General features: G+C 44.3%; 1 protein-coding gene across 1 annotated transcript in view; it reads left to right on the top strand.

The window, feature by feature from the left end:
• Positions 1 to 2,636: 2,636 nt before the first annotated feature.
• LOC129832246 (gap junction delta-2 protein-like) overlaps positions 2,637 to 21,182 on the top strand; it is a 37,111-nt gene continuing 18,565 nt past the window's right edge. The window contains exon 1 of the mRNA XM_055896176.1: positions 2,637 to 4,135. Within this exon, the coding sequence (XP_055752151.1) occupies positions 4,065 to 4,135 (71 nt within the window). The 5' untranslated portion in view covers positions 2,637 to 4,064. The remainder of the gene's footprint in view (positions 4,136 to 21,182) is intronic.

Below are 21,182 nucleotides of genomic sequence, written 5' to 3'. Positions count from 1 at the left end.
TTTAACACAGCGCGCCTCCAACCCGGAAGCCAGCCGCACCAATGTGTCGGAGGAAACACCGTGCACCTGGCCCCCTTGGTTAGTGCGCACTGCGCCCAGCCCGCCACAGGAGTCGCTGGAGCGCGATGAGACAAGGAAATCCCTACCGGCCAAACCCTCCCTAACCCAGACGACGCTAGCCCAATTGTGCGTCGCCCCACGGACCTCCCGGTCGCGGCCGGCTGCGACAGAGCCTGGGGGCGAACCCAGAGACTGGGATGCAGTGCCCTAGATCACTGCGCCACCCGGGAGGCTAGAAACACCTTTTAACAGCGATTACAGCTGTGAGTCTTGGAAAAGTCTCTTAAGATATTTGTGCACCTGTATTGTGCAATATTTGGCAGTTCTTTTCCAAATTCTTGCCTACAAAATTGAAGTCTGGCCATAGATTTTCAATCAGATTTAAGCCAACTGTAACCTGGCCACAAACATTCACTGTCTTGGTCAGCAACTCCTGTGTAGATTTGTGTTGTAGGTTGTCGCACTGAAAGGTGAATTCATCTCCCAGTGTCTGGTGAGAAGCAGGTTTACCTTTATGATTTTGCCTGTGCTTAGCTCCATCCCGTTTCTTTTCATCCTGAAAAACTCCCCAGTCTTTGCCAATGTCAAGCATACCCATACCATGATGCAGCCACCACCATGCTTTAAAATATGGAGGCAGTTACTCAGTAATGTGTTGGATTTGCCCCAAACATGAGGCTTTGCATTTAGGCCAAAAAGTGTATTCCTTTGCTGTTTTTGTTGTCAGTATTACTTTAGTGCCTTGTTGCATACATATATATATATATATATGCATGTTTTGGAATCTTTTTTATTCTGTATATTTTTCACTGTCATTTTGGTCATTATTGTAGAGTCACACATGTTGATCCATTCTCAGTTTTCCATCACAGCCAACTCTTAAAATCACCAATGGCATCATGGTGACATCCAGAAGCATTTTCCTTCCTGTCCTGCAGCTCAGTTCAAAAGGACGACTGCATCTTTGATGTGTCTGGGTGGTTTAATACATCACCCATAGCATAATTATTAACTTGACCATGCTTAAAGAGCTATTCAATGTCTGATTTATTGTTACCCATCTACCAATCACTGCCCATCTTTGAGGCTGTCAAAAAGCTCCCTGGTCTTTGTACTTGAATCTGCTTGAAATTCAATGCCTGACTGAGGGACCTTACAGATGTATGGGGGACTGAGGAAGGGGTAGTCATTCAAAACTCATGTCAGCCACTATTATTTCACACGGAGTCCATATGATCTAGACTACATGGCCAAAAGTATGTGGCTTGTTGAACATCTCATTCCAAAATCATGGGCATTAATATGGAGCTGGGGAGGAGGAGGACACAGACAGGGAGGGGAGGCCTTAAACTTTAATTACTTCAACCTTAATTACCCCTGGCCAGGCAGTATGGAAGTGTCCCGTGGGTGCCTGGAGCTCCGACAAAGCTGCTTATCCCTTAAGCGGGTTGTAAATGTAATCTTTTACCTAAAGAGTGGCCCACCGCCCGCCTCTGATCCCTCCCCGCACCGCTAATCACTGGGCCTTTCAGCCAGGCAACCTCCGGTGCCCACATCGCCCTGCCCCTACTCACAGTAGTTACACTCGACACACTGGTGCCTCTGAGACTGTGCCTGTAGTAAACCATATCTATGTTATGGCTATTTCACAATGCAATGGACAATAATGTTCTCGTTTAATCTGTCAATGCTACCAGCCATCTTGGTTCACCATGACCTTCAGTCATTTTGAGTGTACAGATTTCCGTGTGTGTTTGAGAGCGATGGTTTTCATGTTTTTCTCCTATTCTCCCTCACTACATGTGCGAGCCGTTGATGGAGCCAGATTGCATTAGCATGAGGTAGATGACAATGATGTGCCGTGAGTGGAGCAGAGCGTTACACATTATGAACGCTCTCCACCTGCATCACTTCATTATAGTGTGTCTCGACGCGGCTCCCTGAGCACATCGATGTGCTGAGTCAGCAACCATCAGTCCTCTCACCTATAGTCCTATATACCAGTCTTCGAGCTGTCCTTTCTCAAATACACATGAATAGTGAAGGTGAATACCTCATCCCTTCCCCTACTGACTGCACTGGTACTGACCATAGGTCACTCGCTCAGGACATGATTATGTCAAAGACCCTCTTGGGAGATATTTATGGTCTTCACCTGAACCTCACAGTGGATGCTTTCTTGAATGTGAGAGGATGGGTAACATAGTGATATGAACTGTGTACAATACATTAGCTTACAAGTCAGTCCCACGTCTGTATTCATCTGGGAGGATACGGGTCTGGATCCTGAAGAGAGAGGGGGGTGCATCACCTGAGTAAATTACTCTAAATCCAACAGGCTCTCACAGTCACTGCAGCATTCGACTTTACCCACGTTGCTCCAAACGTTGAATATCTCTGCTATATCTCGTCTCCCTCGTCTTCCACCAGAGAATTAGCAAGTGTTTGTGCATTTGAGAGTGACCATAACAGCAAAGGTGACCATGACAAGTCTTCTACATTTGCATCCGCCAACACCATGCCAGTGCCAATAAACACAGTTGTCAATGTGAACGCTCTGTGTACACACAGAAGGTGAGAGGAGAGGTAGAACAGGCACACCAGTAGGTGGGAAAAATGGAGGGATGGATGAAAAGCAAGACTGGAAGAGAGTGATAATGGAAAATGGTTGGTGTGTCGGTTGTGTTGTATTTGGAGTGGAACAGTGAGAGATGAGAGAGAGAGGAGGGGATAAACAGAGCAATGGAGGGAGGAGCAGAGCGATGATTCCTCTCTAATCCTCTGGACACGCACGAGCCGGGTGCCTGCAGACAGACCGAGAGTGTAAGAGAGTGAGTAGGCAGGTGGAGACGGAGAGAGTGTGAAGTCAAACTGTGAGGGGAGCAAGATGAAGGCAGAGGGAGGGAGGAGAAGAAGAAGAGCTATTATTCCTCTAGCACGCTGAGAGAAACCAGTGGGGAGCCTTCCTTACGAGCAGAAGCGAAGCAGCAATTCACTCTCGCTCTCTGCCAGAGTGAGAGAGGGGGAGAGCGAGCGAGTAAACGAGAGAGAGAGAGAGGTACACTACTCTGCTGACAGTGTGAACAGAACGAGGAGAGATGAGAGAGGGAGGGTGAAGCAGAAAACTAGACAATGTGGAGGGAGAGCGGTAGGTAGCAGCTTGTTCAGGAGAGGTGGAGAGAGAGGCAGAGAAGCACAAGACTAGCCACAGGGAAGGAGAGAGAGAGGACGGAGGAGAGACAGTGGAGGGAGTGAAGAGGAGGATGAGGGAGGAGTGGAGAGAGAAGACAGACGCTGATCTTTGACTGTTGAGGACAATGTGCGAGCGTGTGAGCGTGAGGTGTGCTTGTGAGACTGGGTGCGATGGATCACTGTTCCTGCACACTGTAAGTCTCAGTGCATGGCAGGGCGTTTAGAGTGTGTGAGTCTGGTTTCATTGTGTTTTACCAGACACAGCACAGTGGCTGAGGGATTACGACAGCTGGGGAGATAGTGTGAGGCTCTTCTATGTGTGTTGTGGTAGCGAGCAGGTGTGTGTATGTGTGTGTGTGTGTGAAAGCAGCAGGGCAGCTGGAGACAGAGATAGGTAGAAAGGCCAGGTACACCTAGAGGGCAGGATCGCAGAGAGAGAGAACCCACGTGAGAACAGAACAAGTGAAACAGGGACACCAACTCTGCCACCAGATACAGTGCTTGTACGTACGTACGTGCGCGCGCGTCTGCACGGCGGCACACAGAGAACCGGCACACAGAGAACCGGCACCGGTCCAGTCATCTCAGGTCAGCGCGGTGGGGGTGGAGCCAGGGTCCATGGATATCCACCAGGCAGCCATGGGGGCCCAGTGAGCTGTAGTAGAGGACGCCCTCTGCCCCCAGTCCCACCCAGCAGCAGCACTCTCGCTTCCCCTCCGGTGGGTAGACGAAGGTGAGCCTAGGGCACCTCGAAGCACCGAAGGAGGGCCTACAGCGGGTTTCCTGTGCCCAGAGGAGGAACCACGGCCATCATGGGGGAGTGGACCATCCTGGAGCGCCTCCTGGAGGCTGCCGTCCAGCAGCATTCCACCATGATCGGAAGGTAAGCAGCATACTGATATCTAGAGCAGGGGTATTCAAATCTGAGCCTGCAGGTCCAGAGTACTGCCGGTTGTGTTCTACCTGATAGTGAATTGCATCCTGGTGTCCCAGGTCATTATCAGTCCCTGGTTAGAGGGAAATACTGAAAATCAGTAGTGGAACTGGCTTCAAAGTCCAGATTTGAATTGACCTGATCTAGAGGTTAAATTACATTACATTCAAAAGCTTTAATGTCACATTCACTTTGTCTTTGGATTCCATTCCGAAGGCTCAATCGCAAACACAATGGTCATAACATTAAAATTATACAAAAATAAAATAAGAACTTACATTACCATTTTAAAAGGGCAGATTGTTAATAAATGTCTTTGGTGTTGCCTGCAAAGGGCACTCTATCTATCCTCCATCGCTTTTGATGGGGATGATTAGAATATACTGTAGGCTCGGTATTGGATAGGGGTCTTATTGCAAGGATATTCTCTTCTGCATGGTCAGTTTGAGGCTCTCAATGAACCTTCCCCTCTGTGTGTCATCTCTATGTGTTGCAAATATGGTCTGATTGAGTCTGTGGCTTCCTGTCCAAAGTGGCTGATCAGAAGCTGAGAGGCTTTGTTTTAATCCTGTGGACAAAGTGATGGGATGTATGATGGAGGGAGGGGGAGAATGGAGGGGGGAGAACGGGGAGAGGAGAGATATCATTGGTCCAAGGGGCTTCAGCTGTCAGAGTTTGAAACAGCACGAGGATGCAGAGATCTCATTTGACTTTCGCCCAGTCCATTCCTCTCACTTTCTCCTCTCACTCTCTATTCTCTCTCTCTCTCTCCCTTGCTCTCTCACACCCTCTCACACTTTCTCTTCTCTTTTTTCACTTTCTCTTACTCTTTGATAGCGTGTCATGTCCTAAGTGTAGAAGGCATCAGAGAGCGTGTTTTCTCAGAGCTGTATGCAGCAGAAAGTGGTCTCCTTTGCTATGGTGTCTTCTGGGAAGTCTCTGCAGAAGGCTGTGGGGTTGGTTGTGTCCTCATTATGGGCAGTGTGGTCACTGGTCCTCCCTGACATCTGCATAAAGATAAATGAATGCTCCAAGACTGCCGTGGAAAGTGTGCTCATTTGGCTTTGTGTGCGTCCCAAATGTCTCCCTATTCCCTACACACGGACTATACCAAACATTAAGAACACCTTCCTAATATTGAGTTGCAACCACCACTTTGTCCTCAGAACAGCCTCAGTTCGTTGGGGCATGGACTTTACAAGGTGTCGAAAGCGTTCCACAGGGATGCTGGCCCACGTTGATTCCACAGTTGTGTCAAGACCATTCTTGATACACACGGAAAACTGTTGAGCGTGGAAAAACCCAGCAGCGTTGCAGTTCTTGACACAAACCACAGCGCCTGGCACCTACTACCATACCCCATTCAAAGGCACTTCACTCTTTAGTCTTGCCCATTCACCCTCTGAATGGCACACATACACAATCCATGTCTCATTTGTCTCAAAGCTTAAAAATCCTTCTTTAACCCGCCTTTCTCCTTCCCTTCATCTACACTGATTGAAGTGGATTTAACAAGTGACATAAATAAGGGATCATAGCTTTCACCTGGATCCAGTTCATGTCATGGAAAGAGCAGGTGTTCATAATGTTTTGTACACTCAGTGTATAGACCATGGTCATAAGTAATGTAGTATACTATCAAGTGAATAGGGTGTATTTTGGGATGTACATTTTGTTACTCAGTAAAGAGAAATCTCATTCATATCTGAGCTTTTGAGTTATTATTTAATTATATTACATATACACTACCGTTCAAAAGTTTGGGGTAATTTAGAAATGTCCTTGTTTTTGATAGACTCCTGGATGCTGGCCTTCTTGGCAGAGTTACTCTGTCCAGTGTCTGTGTTCTTTTGCCCATCTTAATCTTTTCTTTTTATTGGCCAGTCTGAGATATGGCTTTTTCTTTGCAACTCCCGGAGTCGCCTCTTCACTGTTGATGTTGAGACTGGTGTTTTGTGGGTACTATTTAATGAAGCTGCCAGTTGAGGACTTGTGAGGCGTCTGTTTCTCAAACTAGACACTCTAATGTACTTGTCCTCTTGCTCAGTTGTGCACCGGGGCCTCCCACTCCTCTTTCTATTCTGGTTAGAGACAGTTTGCGCTGTTCTGTGAAGGGAGTAGTACACAACGTTGTACGAGATCTTCAGTTTCTTGGCAATTTCTCGCATGCAATAACTTTCATATCTCAGAACAAGAATAAACTGACGAGTTTCAGAAGAAAGTTATTTGTTTCTGGCCATTTTGAGCCTGTAATCGAACCCACAAATGCTGATGCTCCAGATACTCAACTAGTCTAAAGGCCCGTTTTATTGCTTCTTTAAGCAGAACAACAGTTTTCAGCTGTACTAACATAATTGCAAAAGGTTTTTCTAATGATCAATTAGCCTTTTAAAATGATAAACTTGGATTAGCTAACACAACATGCCATTGGAACACAGGAGTGATGGTTGCTGATAATGGGCCTCTGTGAATATTCCATAAAAAAAATCAGCTGTTTCCAGCTACAATAGTCATTTACAACATTAACAATGTCTACACTGTATTTCTAATCAATTTAATGATATTTTAATGGACACAAAATGTGCTTTTCTTTCAAAAACAAGGGCATTTCTCAGTGACCCCAAACTTTTGAATGGTAGTGTATGTTTTGAATTATATCACAAATGAATTGTAAGGTTCTTAGGTCATTGGTTGTCCTAATGCAGTGGAGGCTTAAAAGTGCAACTGCAGCTCAGCGAAGTACAAAAGAGCTGTCACTGTCAGTCATTGTTGATGTTTTCTCATCACAAAATCATGTCTTGCCAAATCTACTGTAAGCCTAGAGAGAGAGAGAGATTAAAACCAACATCCAGTATCGACTGTAGGCTACCTCATAATACAGTACTGGGCCATATAGCTAGCTGTCCATAATTTGTCATACAAGAGTAGATACTTTGAGTGTATACATTACATTATCAACTATTCAGCACATTCATTAGGGTGGCACATTATTTGAAGGGTACCTACATAACGACTTCATAACACATTCATAACACATTCATAACACTATCATAAGCAGTGTGTCCATCGCTATGTCTATATGAATGTTCCTCCAGAACTAGCGCTACAGAATTACAGTATATTATGCACAGTGCCAAAGCTGCCTGACCCCTGGCTTCCACGGATCTGTGCTTCCATTAGGAGACGGACCAGTCAACCTGTATCCGGTAGCAGTAGTGATGCTATGAAGGATCACACCTCCCCTACTCATTCATGATCCACACTGATCATCTGAATTAGTCACCAACGCTAGAAGGAGTGAGAGCAAAGTGTTATTCACACTCTGACAGAGGCAGGCTCATCGCGTCAGTCTGAAGAGGCTGGTTACAGTCATAGAAATGTAATTACTAGAATGGTAATCAGATATTCAAGTAATGTTCTGATTTACCCATTCTAGTGTCTTGTAGTAGTTCTATTTCTATGGTTACAGTATCAGTGTAAGAACTGTCCTCTCTCTCTCTCTGACAATAGTGTGAAAGGGTAAGATGGTAATATAAACATAAGCAAGAGGAGTATTAGAGTTCGAGTTAAAGCAGCTATTTTGTAGCTGACTCATTTTGTCATGTTTGCTTATCATCCACTTTTACACTCTTAGAAAAGAAAGGTGCTATCTAGAACCTAAAAGAGTTCATTGCCTGTCCCCATAGGAGAAACCTTTGAAGAACCCTTTTGGGTTCGATGTAGAACCCTTTCCACAGAGCGTTGTACTTGGAACCCAAAAGGGTTCTACCTAGAACCAAAAAGGGTTCTCCTATAGGTACAAATGAAAAACCCTTTGGAACCCTTTTTTCTAAGATTGTACTGTAAGTAGCTGGCATGTTATCTGGCAATTGCCTTCACTATTGTTCAGCCGCGGTTGACAGTGATGGCTCTCCATGACATGACATCTGACCTTGGCATCATTGCTGTTTAGAAACATTGTGGAAACTGGAAAATCCCCTGAGCACAAGTCCCTGATTGGTCCTTATACTGTGGGGCTCCTCATTGGTCACTGTCTGAAGATGCGAGGGAATAAGGAAGGAAGCATCATGGCTCCCTTATTCCCCCTGGTGATGCCACTGTGCATTCCCTCAGGACGACACGAAAACAAACTGGCTGCTTTTCAACATGAATCACATTAGTTGCATTAGCATCAACACACGCGGGAGAGATGCCACATTCCTTTCCCAAGACAGTGTGTGTGTGTGTGTGTGTGTGTGTGTGTGTGTGTGTGTGTGTGTGTGTGTGTGTGTGTGTGTGTGTGTGTGTGTGTGTGTGTGTGTGTGTGTGTGTGTGTGTGTGTGTGTGTGTGTGTGTGTGTGTGTGTGTGTGTGATTTATCAGACGTCGTCCACTTGGAAATAGAATTCCTGGCTGAGCTCAGATAGTGGCTTCCTTCCATTGATAGGCAGGCTGGAGAGGGAGAGAGCATGACTGAACACTGGCCACATACCAGGGTTCCTATTGAACTAACCTTCGACACTGATGCCCATTGTTGGAAGGAAGAGCCTCAAAACAGGCAGAGATCATAAGGATTTGGCTATAACCCAGCTTCATGACTGAGGAGCGCTATGGACAGTTAGTGGGAAAACATTGTAGACAGCAACAGACATAGGGAGTAGGAGTTGATAAAACTTTTTGTTTTGAGTTAGATACAATTTGATTAACTTATTATTTTGAGTTGGGTTAGACTTGGATAGAGGAGTAGGTAATGGAACATGTGAGGGAACCCATGCTCCAGTCAGGTTAAACCGGATGGAAACCATGTGGTTGGACACCAATTAGTGTGATATTTTAACCTGATGGATTTGTTGTAGTTACTTACTAATCATAGTAGCGCTGAAGCAAGCAGCCCAAACGATGGTGTCACGATCGTCTTGACGATAATGAGGGGACCAAGGCGCAGCGTGTGAAAAATACATCTTCTTTTATTGGAAGACGAAAACGAACGAAAACAAAACAACAAACAGACGAACGTGAAGCTATAAAAGACTGTGCTAACATGCAAGTGCTAACATGCAACATAGACATAGACAACTACCCACAAAAGCCTACTGCCTATGGCTGCCTTAAATATGGCTCCCAATCAAAGACAATGAATGACAGCTGTCTCTGATTGAGAACCATTCAGGCAACCATAGACATACCTAGACACCTACACTCAAACACAAACCCATCTACTCTACCTAAACCCCCTATACCATACAACCACCCAAGACAAGACAAAAACACACAAACATCCCCCCTGTCACACCCTGACCTAACCAAACTATTACAGAAAACAAAGATAACAAAGGCCAGGGTGTGACAGATGGCTTCCAGAAACAGGGTCTACCATACTTACCATACAGTGCCTTGCGAGAGTACTCACCCCCTTGGTATTTTTAATTTAAAAAAATGTATTTCACCTTTATTTAACCAGGTAGGCTAGTTGAGAACAAGTTCTCATTTGCAACTGCGACCTGGCCAAGATAAAGCATAGCAATTGTACACATACAACAACACAGAGTTACACATGGAATAAACAAAACATACAGTCAAATATACAGTAGAAAAATAAGTCTATATACAATGTGAGCAAATGAGGTGAGATAAGGGAGGTAAAGGCAAAAAAAAGGCCATGGTGGCGAGGTAAATACAATATAGCAAGTAAAACACTGGAATGGTAGATTTGCAGTGGAAGAATGTGCAAAGTAGAAATAGAAATAATGGGGTGCAAAGGAGCAAAATAAATAAATACAGTAGGGGAAGAGGTAGTTGTTTGGGCTAAATTATAGATGGGCTATGTACAGGTGCAGTAATCTGTGAGCTGCTCTGACAGCTGGTGCTTAAAGCTAGTGAGGGAGATAAGTGTTTCCAGCTTCAGAGATTTTTGCAGTTCGTTCCAGTCATTGGCAGCAGAGAACTGTAAGGAAAGACGACCAAAGGAGGAATTGGCTTTGGGGGTGACCGGTGAGATATACCTGCTGGAGCGCGTGCTACGAGTATGTGCTGCTATGGTGACCAGTGAGCTGAGATAAGGCGGGGCTTTACCTAGCAGGGACTTGTAAATAACCTGCAGCCAGTGGGTTTGGCGACGAGTATGAAGCGAGGGCCAACCAACGAGAGCGTACAGGTCGCAATGATGGGTAGTGTATGGGGCTTTAGTGACAAAACGGATGGCACTGTGATAGACTGCATCCCGTTTGTTGAGTAGAGTGTTGGAGGCTATTTTATAGATGACATCACCGAAGTCGAGGATCGGTAGGATGGTCAGTTTTACGAGGGTATGTTTGGCAGCATGAGTGAAGGATGCTTTGTTGCGATATAAGAAGCCGATTCTAGATTTCATTTTGGATTGGAGATGCTTAATGTGAGTCTGGAAGGAGAGTTTACAGTCTAACCAGACACCTAGGTATTTGTAGTTGTCCACGTATTCTAAATCAGAGCCGTTCAGAGTAGTGATGCTGGACGGGAGAGCAGGTGCGGGCAGTGATCGATTGAATAGCATGCATTTCGTTTTACTTGCGTTTAAGAGCAGTTGGAGGCCACGGAAGGAGAGTTGTATGGCATTGAATCTCGTCTGGAGGTTAGTTAACACAGTGTCCAAAGAGGGGCCAGAAGTATACAGAATGGTGTTGTCTGCGTAGAGGTGTATCAGAGAATCACCAGCAGCAAGAGCAACATCATTGATGTATACAGAGAAGAGAGTCGGCCCGAGGATTGAACCCTGTGGCACCCCCATAGAGACTGCCAGAGGTCCGGACAACAGGCCCTCCGATTTGACACACTGAACTCTATCAGAGAAGTAGTTGGTAAACCAGGCGAGGCAATCATTTGAGAAACTAAGGCTGTCGAGTCTGCCAATAAGAATGTGGTGATTGACAAATCGGAGGGCCTGTTGTCGAAAGCCATGGCCAGGTCGATGAATACGGCTGCGCAGTAATGTCTCTTATGGATGGCGGTTATGATGTCGTTTAGGACCTTGAGCGTGGCTGAGATGCACCCATGACCAGCTCTGAAACCAGATTGCATAGCGGAGAAGGTACGGTGGGATTCGAAATGGTCGGTAATCTGTTTGTTAACTTGGCTTTCGAAGACCTTAGAAAGACAGGGTAGGATAGAAATAGGTCTGTAGCAGTTTGGGTCTAGAGTGTCACCCCCTTTGAAGAGGGGGATGACTGCGGCAGCTTTCCAATCTTTGGGAATCTCAGACGATACGAAAGAGAGGTTGAACAGGCTAGTAATAGGGGTTGCAACAATTTCGGCAGATCATTTTAGAAAGAGAGGGTCCAGATTGTCTAGGCCAGCTGATTTGTAGGGGTCCAGATTTTGCAGCTCTTTCAGAACATCAGCTATCTGGATTTGGGTGAAGGAGAAATGGTGGGGGCTTTGGCGGGTTGCTGTGGGGGGTGCAGGGCAGTTGACCGGGGTAGGGGTAGCCAGGTGGAAAGCATGGCCAGCCGCAAGAGAAATGCTTATTGAAATTCTCAATTATAGTGTATTTATCGGTGGTGACAGTGTTTCCTAGCCTCAGAGCAGTGGGCAGCTGGGAGGAGGTGCTCTTATTCTCCATGAACTTTACAGTGTCCCAGAACTTTTTTGAGTTAGTACTACAGGATGCAAATTTCTGTTTGAAAAAGCTAGCCTTAGCTTTCCTAACTGCCTGTGTATATTTGTTCCTAACTTCCCTGAAAAGTTGCATATCACGGGGGCTATTTGATGCTATTGCAGAACGCCACAGGATGTTTTTATGCTGGTCATGGGCAGACAGGTCTGGAGTGAACCAAGGACTATATCTATTCCTAGTTCAACATTTTTTTAATGGCGTATGCTTATTTAAGATGGTGAGGAAGGCACTTTTAAAGAATAGCCAGGCATCATCTACTGACGGGATGAGGTCAATGTCATTCCAGGATACCCCGGGCCAGGTCGATTAGAAAGGCCTGCTCGCAGAAGTGTTTTAGGGAGCGTTTGACAGTGATGAGGGGTGGTCGTTTGGTCGCAGACCCATTACGGATGCAGGCAATGAGGCAGTGATCGCTGAGATGAGCAGAGGTGTATTTGGAGGGCGAGTTAGTTAGGATGACATCTATGAGGGTGCCCGTGTTTACGGATTTGGAGTTGTACCTGGTAGGTTCATTGATCATTTGTGTGAGATTGAGGGCATCTAGTTTAGATTGTAGGATGGCCGGGTATTAAACCTGGTATTAAAATGGATTTTGGGGGGGGGTTGTATCATTTGATTTACACAACATGCCCACCACTTTGAAGATGCAAAATATTTTTTATTGTGAAACAAACAAGAAATAAGACAAAAAAACAGTAAACTTGAGTGTGTGTAGCTATCCCCCCCCCCCCCCCCCCCCCCCACAGATTCTCAATTGGATTGAGGTCTGAGCTTTGACTAGGCCATTCCAAGACATTTAAATGTTTCCCCTTAAACCACTCAAGTGTTGCTTTAGCAGTATGCTCAGGGTCATTGTGCTGCTGGAAGGTGAACCTCCGTCCCAGTCTCAAATCTCTGGAAGACTGAAACAGGTTTCCCTCAAGAATTTCCCTGTATTTAGCGCCATCCATCATTCCTTCAATTCTGACCAGTTTCCTAGTCCCTGCTGATGAAAAACATCCCCACAGCATGATTCTGCCACCACCATGCTTCACTGTGTTTTCGGGGTGATGAGAGGTGTTGGGTTTGTGCCAAACATAGCATTTTCCTTTATGGCCAAAAGGCAAAATTTTTGTCTCATCTGACCAGAGTACCTTCTTCCATATATTTGGGGAGTCTCCCACATGCCTTTTGGTGAACACCAAACGTGTTTGCTTATTTTTTTCTTTAAGCAATGGCTTTTTTCTGGCCAATCTTCCATAAAGCCTAGCTCGGTGGAGAGTACAGCTTAAAGTGGTCCTATGGACAGATACTCCAATCTCCGCTGGGGAGCTTTGCAGCTCCTTCAGGGTTATCTTTGGTCTCTTTGTTGCCTCTCTGATTAATGCCCTCCTTGCCTGGTCCGTGAGTTTGGTGGGCGGCCCTCTCTTGGCAAGTTTGTTGTGGTGCCATATTCTTTACATTTTTTAATAATGGATTTAATGGTGCTCCGTGGGATGTTCAAAGTTTCAGATATTTTTTTTATAACCCAACCCTGATCTGTACTTCTCCACAACTTTGTCCCTGACCTGTTTGGAGAGCTCCTTGGTCTTCATGGTGCCGCTTGCTTGGTGGTGTCCCTTGCTTAATGGTGTTGCAGACTCTGGGGCCTTTCAGAACAGGTGTATATGTACTGAAATCATGTGACAGATCATGTGACACATAAATAAAGTCCACCTGTGTGCAATCTAACTAATTATGTGAGTTCTGAAGATAATTGGGTGCACCAGATCTTATTTAGGGGCATCATAGAAAATACATACGCACGCACCACTTTTTTAAATATTTTTAAATACTTTTCTGAAACAATTTTTTTTTTTTTCACTTCACCAATTTTGACTATTTTGTGTATGTCCATTATATGAAATCCAAATAAAAATCTATTTAAATTACAGGTTGTAATGCAACAAAATAGGAAAAACACCAAGGGGGATGAACATTTTTGCAAAGCACTGTAGGTAGAGGAGCAAGCCTACATGGCATGGCATACTCTGTGCCTTGCCTCAGGGTAATATCATTGCGGAGTCCCCCACAGGTCTATTTATTACCGTCCTCATTTCAGATACATTGGCCCCTAGAGTGTTTACAGTCGCTTATTCCCCTTACAGCATGGGTAGGCAACCATATCAGAGCGAATGGCCGGTTGTTATTTTGAAATACATAATCATAAACCTTGATTACATTGAGACATGGTCAGAGGGCTGGAAAATAATAATAATTTGTACACTATATATATATGTCTCTTTTTTTATTAGTGGGAATACTTGGGAACAGACTTCCTAAATTACATATTTTTTCTGCTGAATTCCTGGTCTTATTTTTACCAAAAACTACACTGAACAAAAATATAAATGGAACATGCAACAGTTTAAAATATTTTATTGTTAATTTTACTGAGTTACAGTTCATATAGGAAATCAATCTTTGAAATATATTCATTAGGCCCTAATCTATAGATTTCACATTGACTGGGAATACAGATATGCATATTGGTCACAGATACCTTAAAAAAAAGATAGGGGTGTGGATCAGAAAACCAGTCAGTATCTGGTGTGACCACCATTTTCCTCATGCAGCACAACACATCTCCTTCGCATAGAGTTGATCAGGCTATTGATTGTGGCCTGTGGAATGTAGTCCAACTCCTCTTCAATGTCTGTGCAAAGTTGCTGGATATTGGCGGGAACTAGGACACGCTGTCTTACACATTGATCCAGAGCATCCCAAACATGCTCAATGGGTGACATATCTGGAAGAACTGGGACATTTTCAGCTTCCAGGAATTGTGTACAGATCCTTGTGACATGGGGCCGTGAATTATCATCCTGAAACATGAGGTGATGGCGGCGGATGAATGGCCTAACAATGGGCCTCAATCTCGTCCCGGTATCAAATTGCCATCAATAAAATGCAGTTGGAAAGGTTCAGAACTTTTGTGAAACATCACAGGACAGTTGAAAAATATATGGCAAATAGAAAGCAAAACTGGATGGGAGGGGTTGAGTGGAGCTGAAGGGTGGGACTAAAAACAACAAGTTAACTAATATAAAATATACTGGGTCCGTAAAATGTATAGAGGTTCAGAATTTTTGTGAAACAGCACAGTCAACATATATGCCAACTAGAGAGCAAAACTGGATGGTCTTCAGCGATAGATGGGAGGGGAGGAGGGTAGCTGAAGGATGGGATAAAAAAAGAAGAGAAAAATACATTATGTCCATAAAATATAGTATGTATAAGCTGGAAGTAGAAGCCTAGGTGTTGTTGTCCATTAGTTTACTCCAATTAGGGAATGGGTGGTACAATTAGGGGAACATAATAAAGGAATATATATTTTAAAAGATACAGTGGCAAGAAAAAGTATTTGAACCCTTTGGAATTACCTGGATTTCTGCATAAATGAGTCATAAAATTTGATCTGATCTTCATCTAAATCACAACAATAGACAAACACAGTGTGCTTCAAATAATAACACACAAATGATTGTATTTTTCTTGTCTATATTGAATACATAATTTAAACATTCACAGTGTATGTTGGAAAAAGTATGTGAACTCCTAGGCTAATGATTTCTCCAAAAGCTAATTAGAGTCAGGTGTCAGCTAACCTGGAGTCCAATCAATGAGACGAGATTGGAGATGTTGGTTAGAGCTGCCCTGCCCTATAAAAAAAACTCACAAAATTTGAGTTTTCTACTCACAAGAAGCATTGCCTGATGTGAACCATGCCTCGAACAAAATTAAGATGAAGAATTGTTAATTTGCATTAAACTGGAAAGGGTTACAAAAGTATCTCAAAGCCTTGATGTTCACGGTCCATGGTAAGTCCACGGTAAGACAAATTGTCTATAAATGGAGAAAGTTCAGCACTGTTGCTACTCTCCTTAAGAGTGGCTGTCCTGCAAAGATGACTGCAAGAGCACAGTGCAGAATGCTCAACGAAGTTAAGAAGAATCCTAGAGTATCAGCTAAAGACTTACAGAAATCTCTGGAACATGCTAACATCTCTGTTGACGAGTACCATACATGTAAAACACTAAACAAGAATGGTGTTCATAGGAGGACACCATGGAAGAAGCCACTGCTGTCCAATAAAAACATTGTTGCACGTCTGAAGTTTCTCAAAAGAGCACTTAGATGTTCCACAGCGCTTCTGGCAAAATATTCTGTGGACAGATTAAACTACAGTTGAGTTGTTTGGAAGGAACACACCACACTATGTGTGGGGGAAAAAAGGCACAGCACACCAACATCAAAACCTCATCCCAACTGTAAAGTATGGTGGAGGGAGCATCATGGTTAGGGGCTGCCTCAGGCCCTGGACAGCTTGCTATCATCAATGGAAAAATGAATTCCCAAGTTTATCAAGACATTTTGCAGGAGAATGTAAGGCTGTCTGTCCGCCAATTGACGCTCAACAGAAGTTGGGTGATGCAACAGGACAATGACCCAAAACACAGAAGTAAATCAACAACAGAAGGGCTTCAACATAAGAAAATACGCCTTCTGGAGTGGCCCAGACAGAGTCTTGACCTCAACCCGATTGAGATGCTGTGGCCTGACCTCAGAAGAGCAGTTCACACCAGACATCCCAAGAATATTGCTGAATTGAAACAGTTTTGTAAAGAGGAATGGTCCAAAATTCCTCCTGACCGTTGTGCAGGTCTGAGCTGCAACTACAGTAAACGTTCGCTTGAGGTTATTGTTGCCAAAGGAGGGTCAACCAGTTATTAAATCCAAGGGTTCACATACTTTTCCCACCATGCACTGTGAATGTTAACACGGTGTGTTCAATAGCATGAAAACGTATAATTGTTTGTGTGTTATTAGTTTAAGCAGACTGTGTTTGTCTATTGTTGTGACCTAGATGAAGATCAGAGTGAATTTTATGAACAATTTATGCAGAAATCCAGGTATTTCCAAAGGGTTCACATACTTATTCTTGCCACTGATATATATATACACTGCTCAAAAAAATAAAGGGAACACTTAAACAACACAATGTAACTCCAAGTCAATAGCACTTCTGTGAAATCAAACTGTCCACTTAGGAAGCAACACTGATTGACAATAAATTTCACATGCTGTTGTGCAAATGGAATAGACAAAAGGTGGAAATTATAGACAATTAGTAAGACACCCCCAAAAAAGGAATGGTTCTGCAGGTGGTGACCACACACCACTTCTCAGTTCCTATGCTTCCTGGCTGATGTTTTGGTCACTTTTGAATGCTGGCGGTGCTTTCACTCTAGTGGTAGCATGAGACGGAGTCTACAACCCACACAAGTGGCTCAGGTAGTGCAGCTCATCCAGGATGGCACATCAATGCGAGCTGTGGCAAAAAGGTTTGCTGTGTCTGTCAGCGTAGTGTCCAGAGCATGGAGGCGCTACCAGGAGACAGGCCAGTACATCAGGAGACGTGGAGTAGGCCGTAGGAGGGCAACAACCCAGCAGCAGGACCGCTACCTCCGCCTTTGTGCAAGGAGGAGCAGGTGGAGCACTTTTGGAGCACTCTGGCACTGCCAGAGCCCTGCAAAATGACCTCCAGCAGGCCACAAATGTGCATGTGTCTGCTCAAACGGTCAGAAACAGACTCCATGAGGGTGGTATGAGGGCCCGACGTTCACAGGTGGGGGTTGTGCTTACAGCCCAACACCGTGCAGGACGTTTGGCATTTGCCAGAGAACACCAAGATTGGCAAATTCGCCACTGGCGCCCTGTGCTCTTCACAGATGAAAGCAGGTTCACACTGAGCACGTGACAGACGTGACAGAGTCTGGAGACGCCGTGGAGAACGTTCTGCTGCCTGCAACATCCTCCAGCATGACCGGTTTGGCGGTGGGTCAGTCATGGTGTGGGGTGGCATTTCTTTGGGGGCCGCACAGCCCTCCATGTGCTCGCCAGAGGAAGCCTGACTGCCATTAGGTACCGAGATGAGATCCTCAGACCCCTTGTGAGACCATATGCTGGTGCGGTTGGCCCTGGGTTCCTCCTAATGCAAGACAATGCTAGACCTCATGTGGCTGGAGTGTGTCAGCAGTTCCTGCAAGAGGAAGGCATTGATGCTATGGACTGGCCCGCCCGTTCCCCAGACCTGAATCCAATTGAGCACATCTGGGACATCATGTCTCGCTCCATCCACCAACGCCACGTTGCACCACAGACTGTCCAGGAGTTGGCGGATGCTTTAGTCCAGGTCTGGGAGGAGATCCCTCAGGAGACCATCCGCCACCTCATCAGGAGCATGCCCAGGTGTTGTAGGGAGTTCATACAGGCACGTGGAGGCCACACACACTACTGAGCCTCATTTTGACTTGTTTTAAGGACATGACATCAAAGTTGGATCAGCCTGTAGTGTGGTTTCCACTTTAATTTTGAGTGTGACTCCAAATCCAGACCTCCGTTGATAAATTTGATTTCCATTGATAATTTCTGTGTGATTTTGTTGTCAGCACATTCAACTATGTAAAGAAAAAAGTATTTAATAAGAATATTTCATTCATTCAGATCTAGGATGTGTTATTTTAGTGTTCCCTTTATTTTTTTGAGCAGTGTATATACAGTACCAGTCAACATTTTGGACACACCTACTCATTCAAGGGTTTTGATTTATTTTTACAATTTTCTACATTGTAGAATAATAGTGAATACATCTAAACTATGAAATAACACATGGAATCATGTAGTTAGCAAAAAAGTGTTGAACAAATCAAAATATATTTTATATTTGAGATTCTTCAAAGTAGCCACCTTTTTCCTTGATAATAGCGTTGTGACAACTTTGAAGAATCTAAAATATATTTTGATTTGTTTAACACTTTTGGTTTCTACATGATTCCATATATGTTATTTCATAGTTTTGATGTCTTCACTATTATTTTATATATATATTATATATATATATGTATACAGAGTGTTTGGAAAGTATTCAGACCCCTTCAGTTTTTCCACATTTTGTTACGGTACAGCCTTATTTTAAAATTGATTAAATTCTCTTTTTCCCTCATCAATCTACACACAATACCCCATGATGACAAAGCGAAAACAGGTTTTTAGAAAGGTTTGCAAATTAATAAAATGTTGAAAAACGATGAAATACCTTATTTACATAAGTATTCAGACCCTTTGCTATGATACTCGAAATTGAGCTCAGGTGCATCCTGTTTTCCATTGATCATCCATGAGATGTTTCTATAACTTGATTGGAGTCTACCTGTGGTAAATTCAATTGAATGGATATGATTTGGAAAGGCAGGTCCCACAGTTGACAGTGTATGTCAGAGCAAAAACCAAGCCATGAGGTTGAAGGAATTGTCCGTAGAGCTCCGAAACAGGTGTGTATCGAGGCACATTTTTTATTTATTTTATTTTATTTAACTTGGCAAGTCAGTTAAGAACAAATCCTTATTTACAACGACGGCCTACCCCGGCCAAACCCTAACCCAGACGACGCTGGGCCAGTTGTGCACCACCCAATCACGGCCAGTTGTGATACAGCCTGGAATCAAACCAGGGTCTGTAGTGACCCCTCTAGCACTGAGATGCAGTGCCTTAGACCGCTGCGCCACTCGGGATCCCAGATCTGGGGAAGGATCCAAAAAGGTTTTGCAGCATTGAAGGTCCCCAAGAACACAGTGGCCTCCATCATTCTTAAATGGAAAAAGTTTGGAACCACCAAGACTCTTCCTAGAGCTGGCTGCACAGCTAAACTCTGACAAAGCTCCAGAGTTCCTCTGTGGAGATGGGAGAACCTTGCAGAAGGACAACCATTTCTGCAGTACTCCACCAAACCAGGCCTTTATAGTAGAGACACCTAAAGCACTTTCAGACCATGAGAAACAAGATTCTCTGGTCTGATGAGACCACAATTGAACTCTTTGGCCTGAATGCCAAGTGTCACATCTGAAGGAAACCTGGCACCATTCCTACAGTGAAGCATGGTGGTGGCAGCATCATGCTGTGGGCATGTTTTTCAGCGGCAGGGACTGGGAGACTAGTCAGGATCAAGGGAACGATGAACGGACCAAAGTACAGAAAGATCCTAGATGAAAACTTGTCAAAGAGTGCTCAGGACCTCAGACTGGGGTGAAGGTTCACCTTCCAACAAGACAACGACCCTAAGCACACAGCCAAGACAATGCTGCAGTGGCTTCGGGACAAGTCTCTGAATGTTCTTGAGTGGCCCAGCCAGAGCTGGACTTAAACGCGATCGAACTTCTCTGGAGAGACCTGAAAATACAGTTGAAGTCGGAAGTTTACATACACCTTAGTCAAATACATTTAAACTCAGTTTTTCACAATTCCTGACATTTAATCCTAGTAAAAAAATCCTCTCTTAGGTCAGTTAGGATCACCACTTTATTTTAGGAATGTGAAATGTCATAATAATAGTTGAGAGAATGATTTATTTCAGCTTTTATTTCTTTCATCACATTCCCAGTGGGTCAAAAGTTTACATGCTACCAAATACTAATTGAGTGTATTGCCTTTAAATTGTTTGACTTGGGTCAAAATTTTCGGGAGCCTTCCACAAGCTTCCCACAATAAGTTGGGTGAATTTTGGCCCATTCCTCCTGACAGAGCTGGTGTAACTGAGTCAGGTTTGTAGGCCTCCTTGCTCGCACAAGCTTTTTCAGTTCTGCCCACAAATGTTCTATAGGATTGAGGTCAGGGCTTTGTGATGGCCACTCCAATACCTTGACTTTGTTGTCCTTAAGCCATTTTTCCACAACTTTGGAAGTATGCTTGGGGTCATTGTCCATTTGGAAGACCCATTTGCGACCAAGCTTTAACTTCCTGACTGATGTCTTGAGATGTTGCTTCAATATATCCACATAATCTTCCTCCCTCATGATGCCATCTATTTTGTGAAGTGCACCAGTCCCTCCTGCAGCAAAGCACCCCCACAACATGATGCTGCCATGATGGTGTTCTTCAGCTTGCAAGCCTCACCATTTTTCCTCCAAACATAACGATGGTCATTATGGCCAAACAGTTCTATTTTTGTTTCATCCGACCAGAGGACATTTCTCCAAAAAGTACAATCTTTGTCGCCATGTGCAGTTGCAAACTGTAGTCCGTCTTTTTAATGGCGGTTTTGGAGCAGTGGTTTCTTCCTTGCTGAGCGGCCTTTCAGGTTATGTCGATATTGGACTCGTTTTACTGTGGATATAGCTACTTTTATACCGGTTTCCTCCAGCATCTTCACAAGGTCCTTTGCTGTTGATTTGCACTTTTTGCACCAAAGTACGTTCATCTCTAGGAGACAGAACGCGTCTCCTTCCTGAGCGGTATGACGGCTGCGTGGTCCTATGGTGTTTATACTTGCGTACTATTGTTTGTACAGATGAGC

Source organism: Salvelinus fontinalis, chromosome 33 (assembly GCF_029448725.1).
Source record: "Salvelinus fontinalis isolate EN_2023a chromosome 33, ASM2944872v1, whole genome shotgun sequence".
In the NCBI taxonomy this organism is placed as follows: domain Eukaryota; kingdom Metazoa; phylum Chordata; class Actinopteri; order Salmoniformes; family Salmonidae; genus Salvelinus; species Salvelinus fontinalis.
Note: the sequence above shows the minus strand (reverse complement) of the source record. Positions and strands in the feature narration are given on the sequence as shown.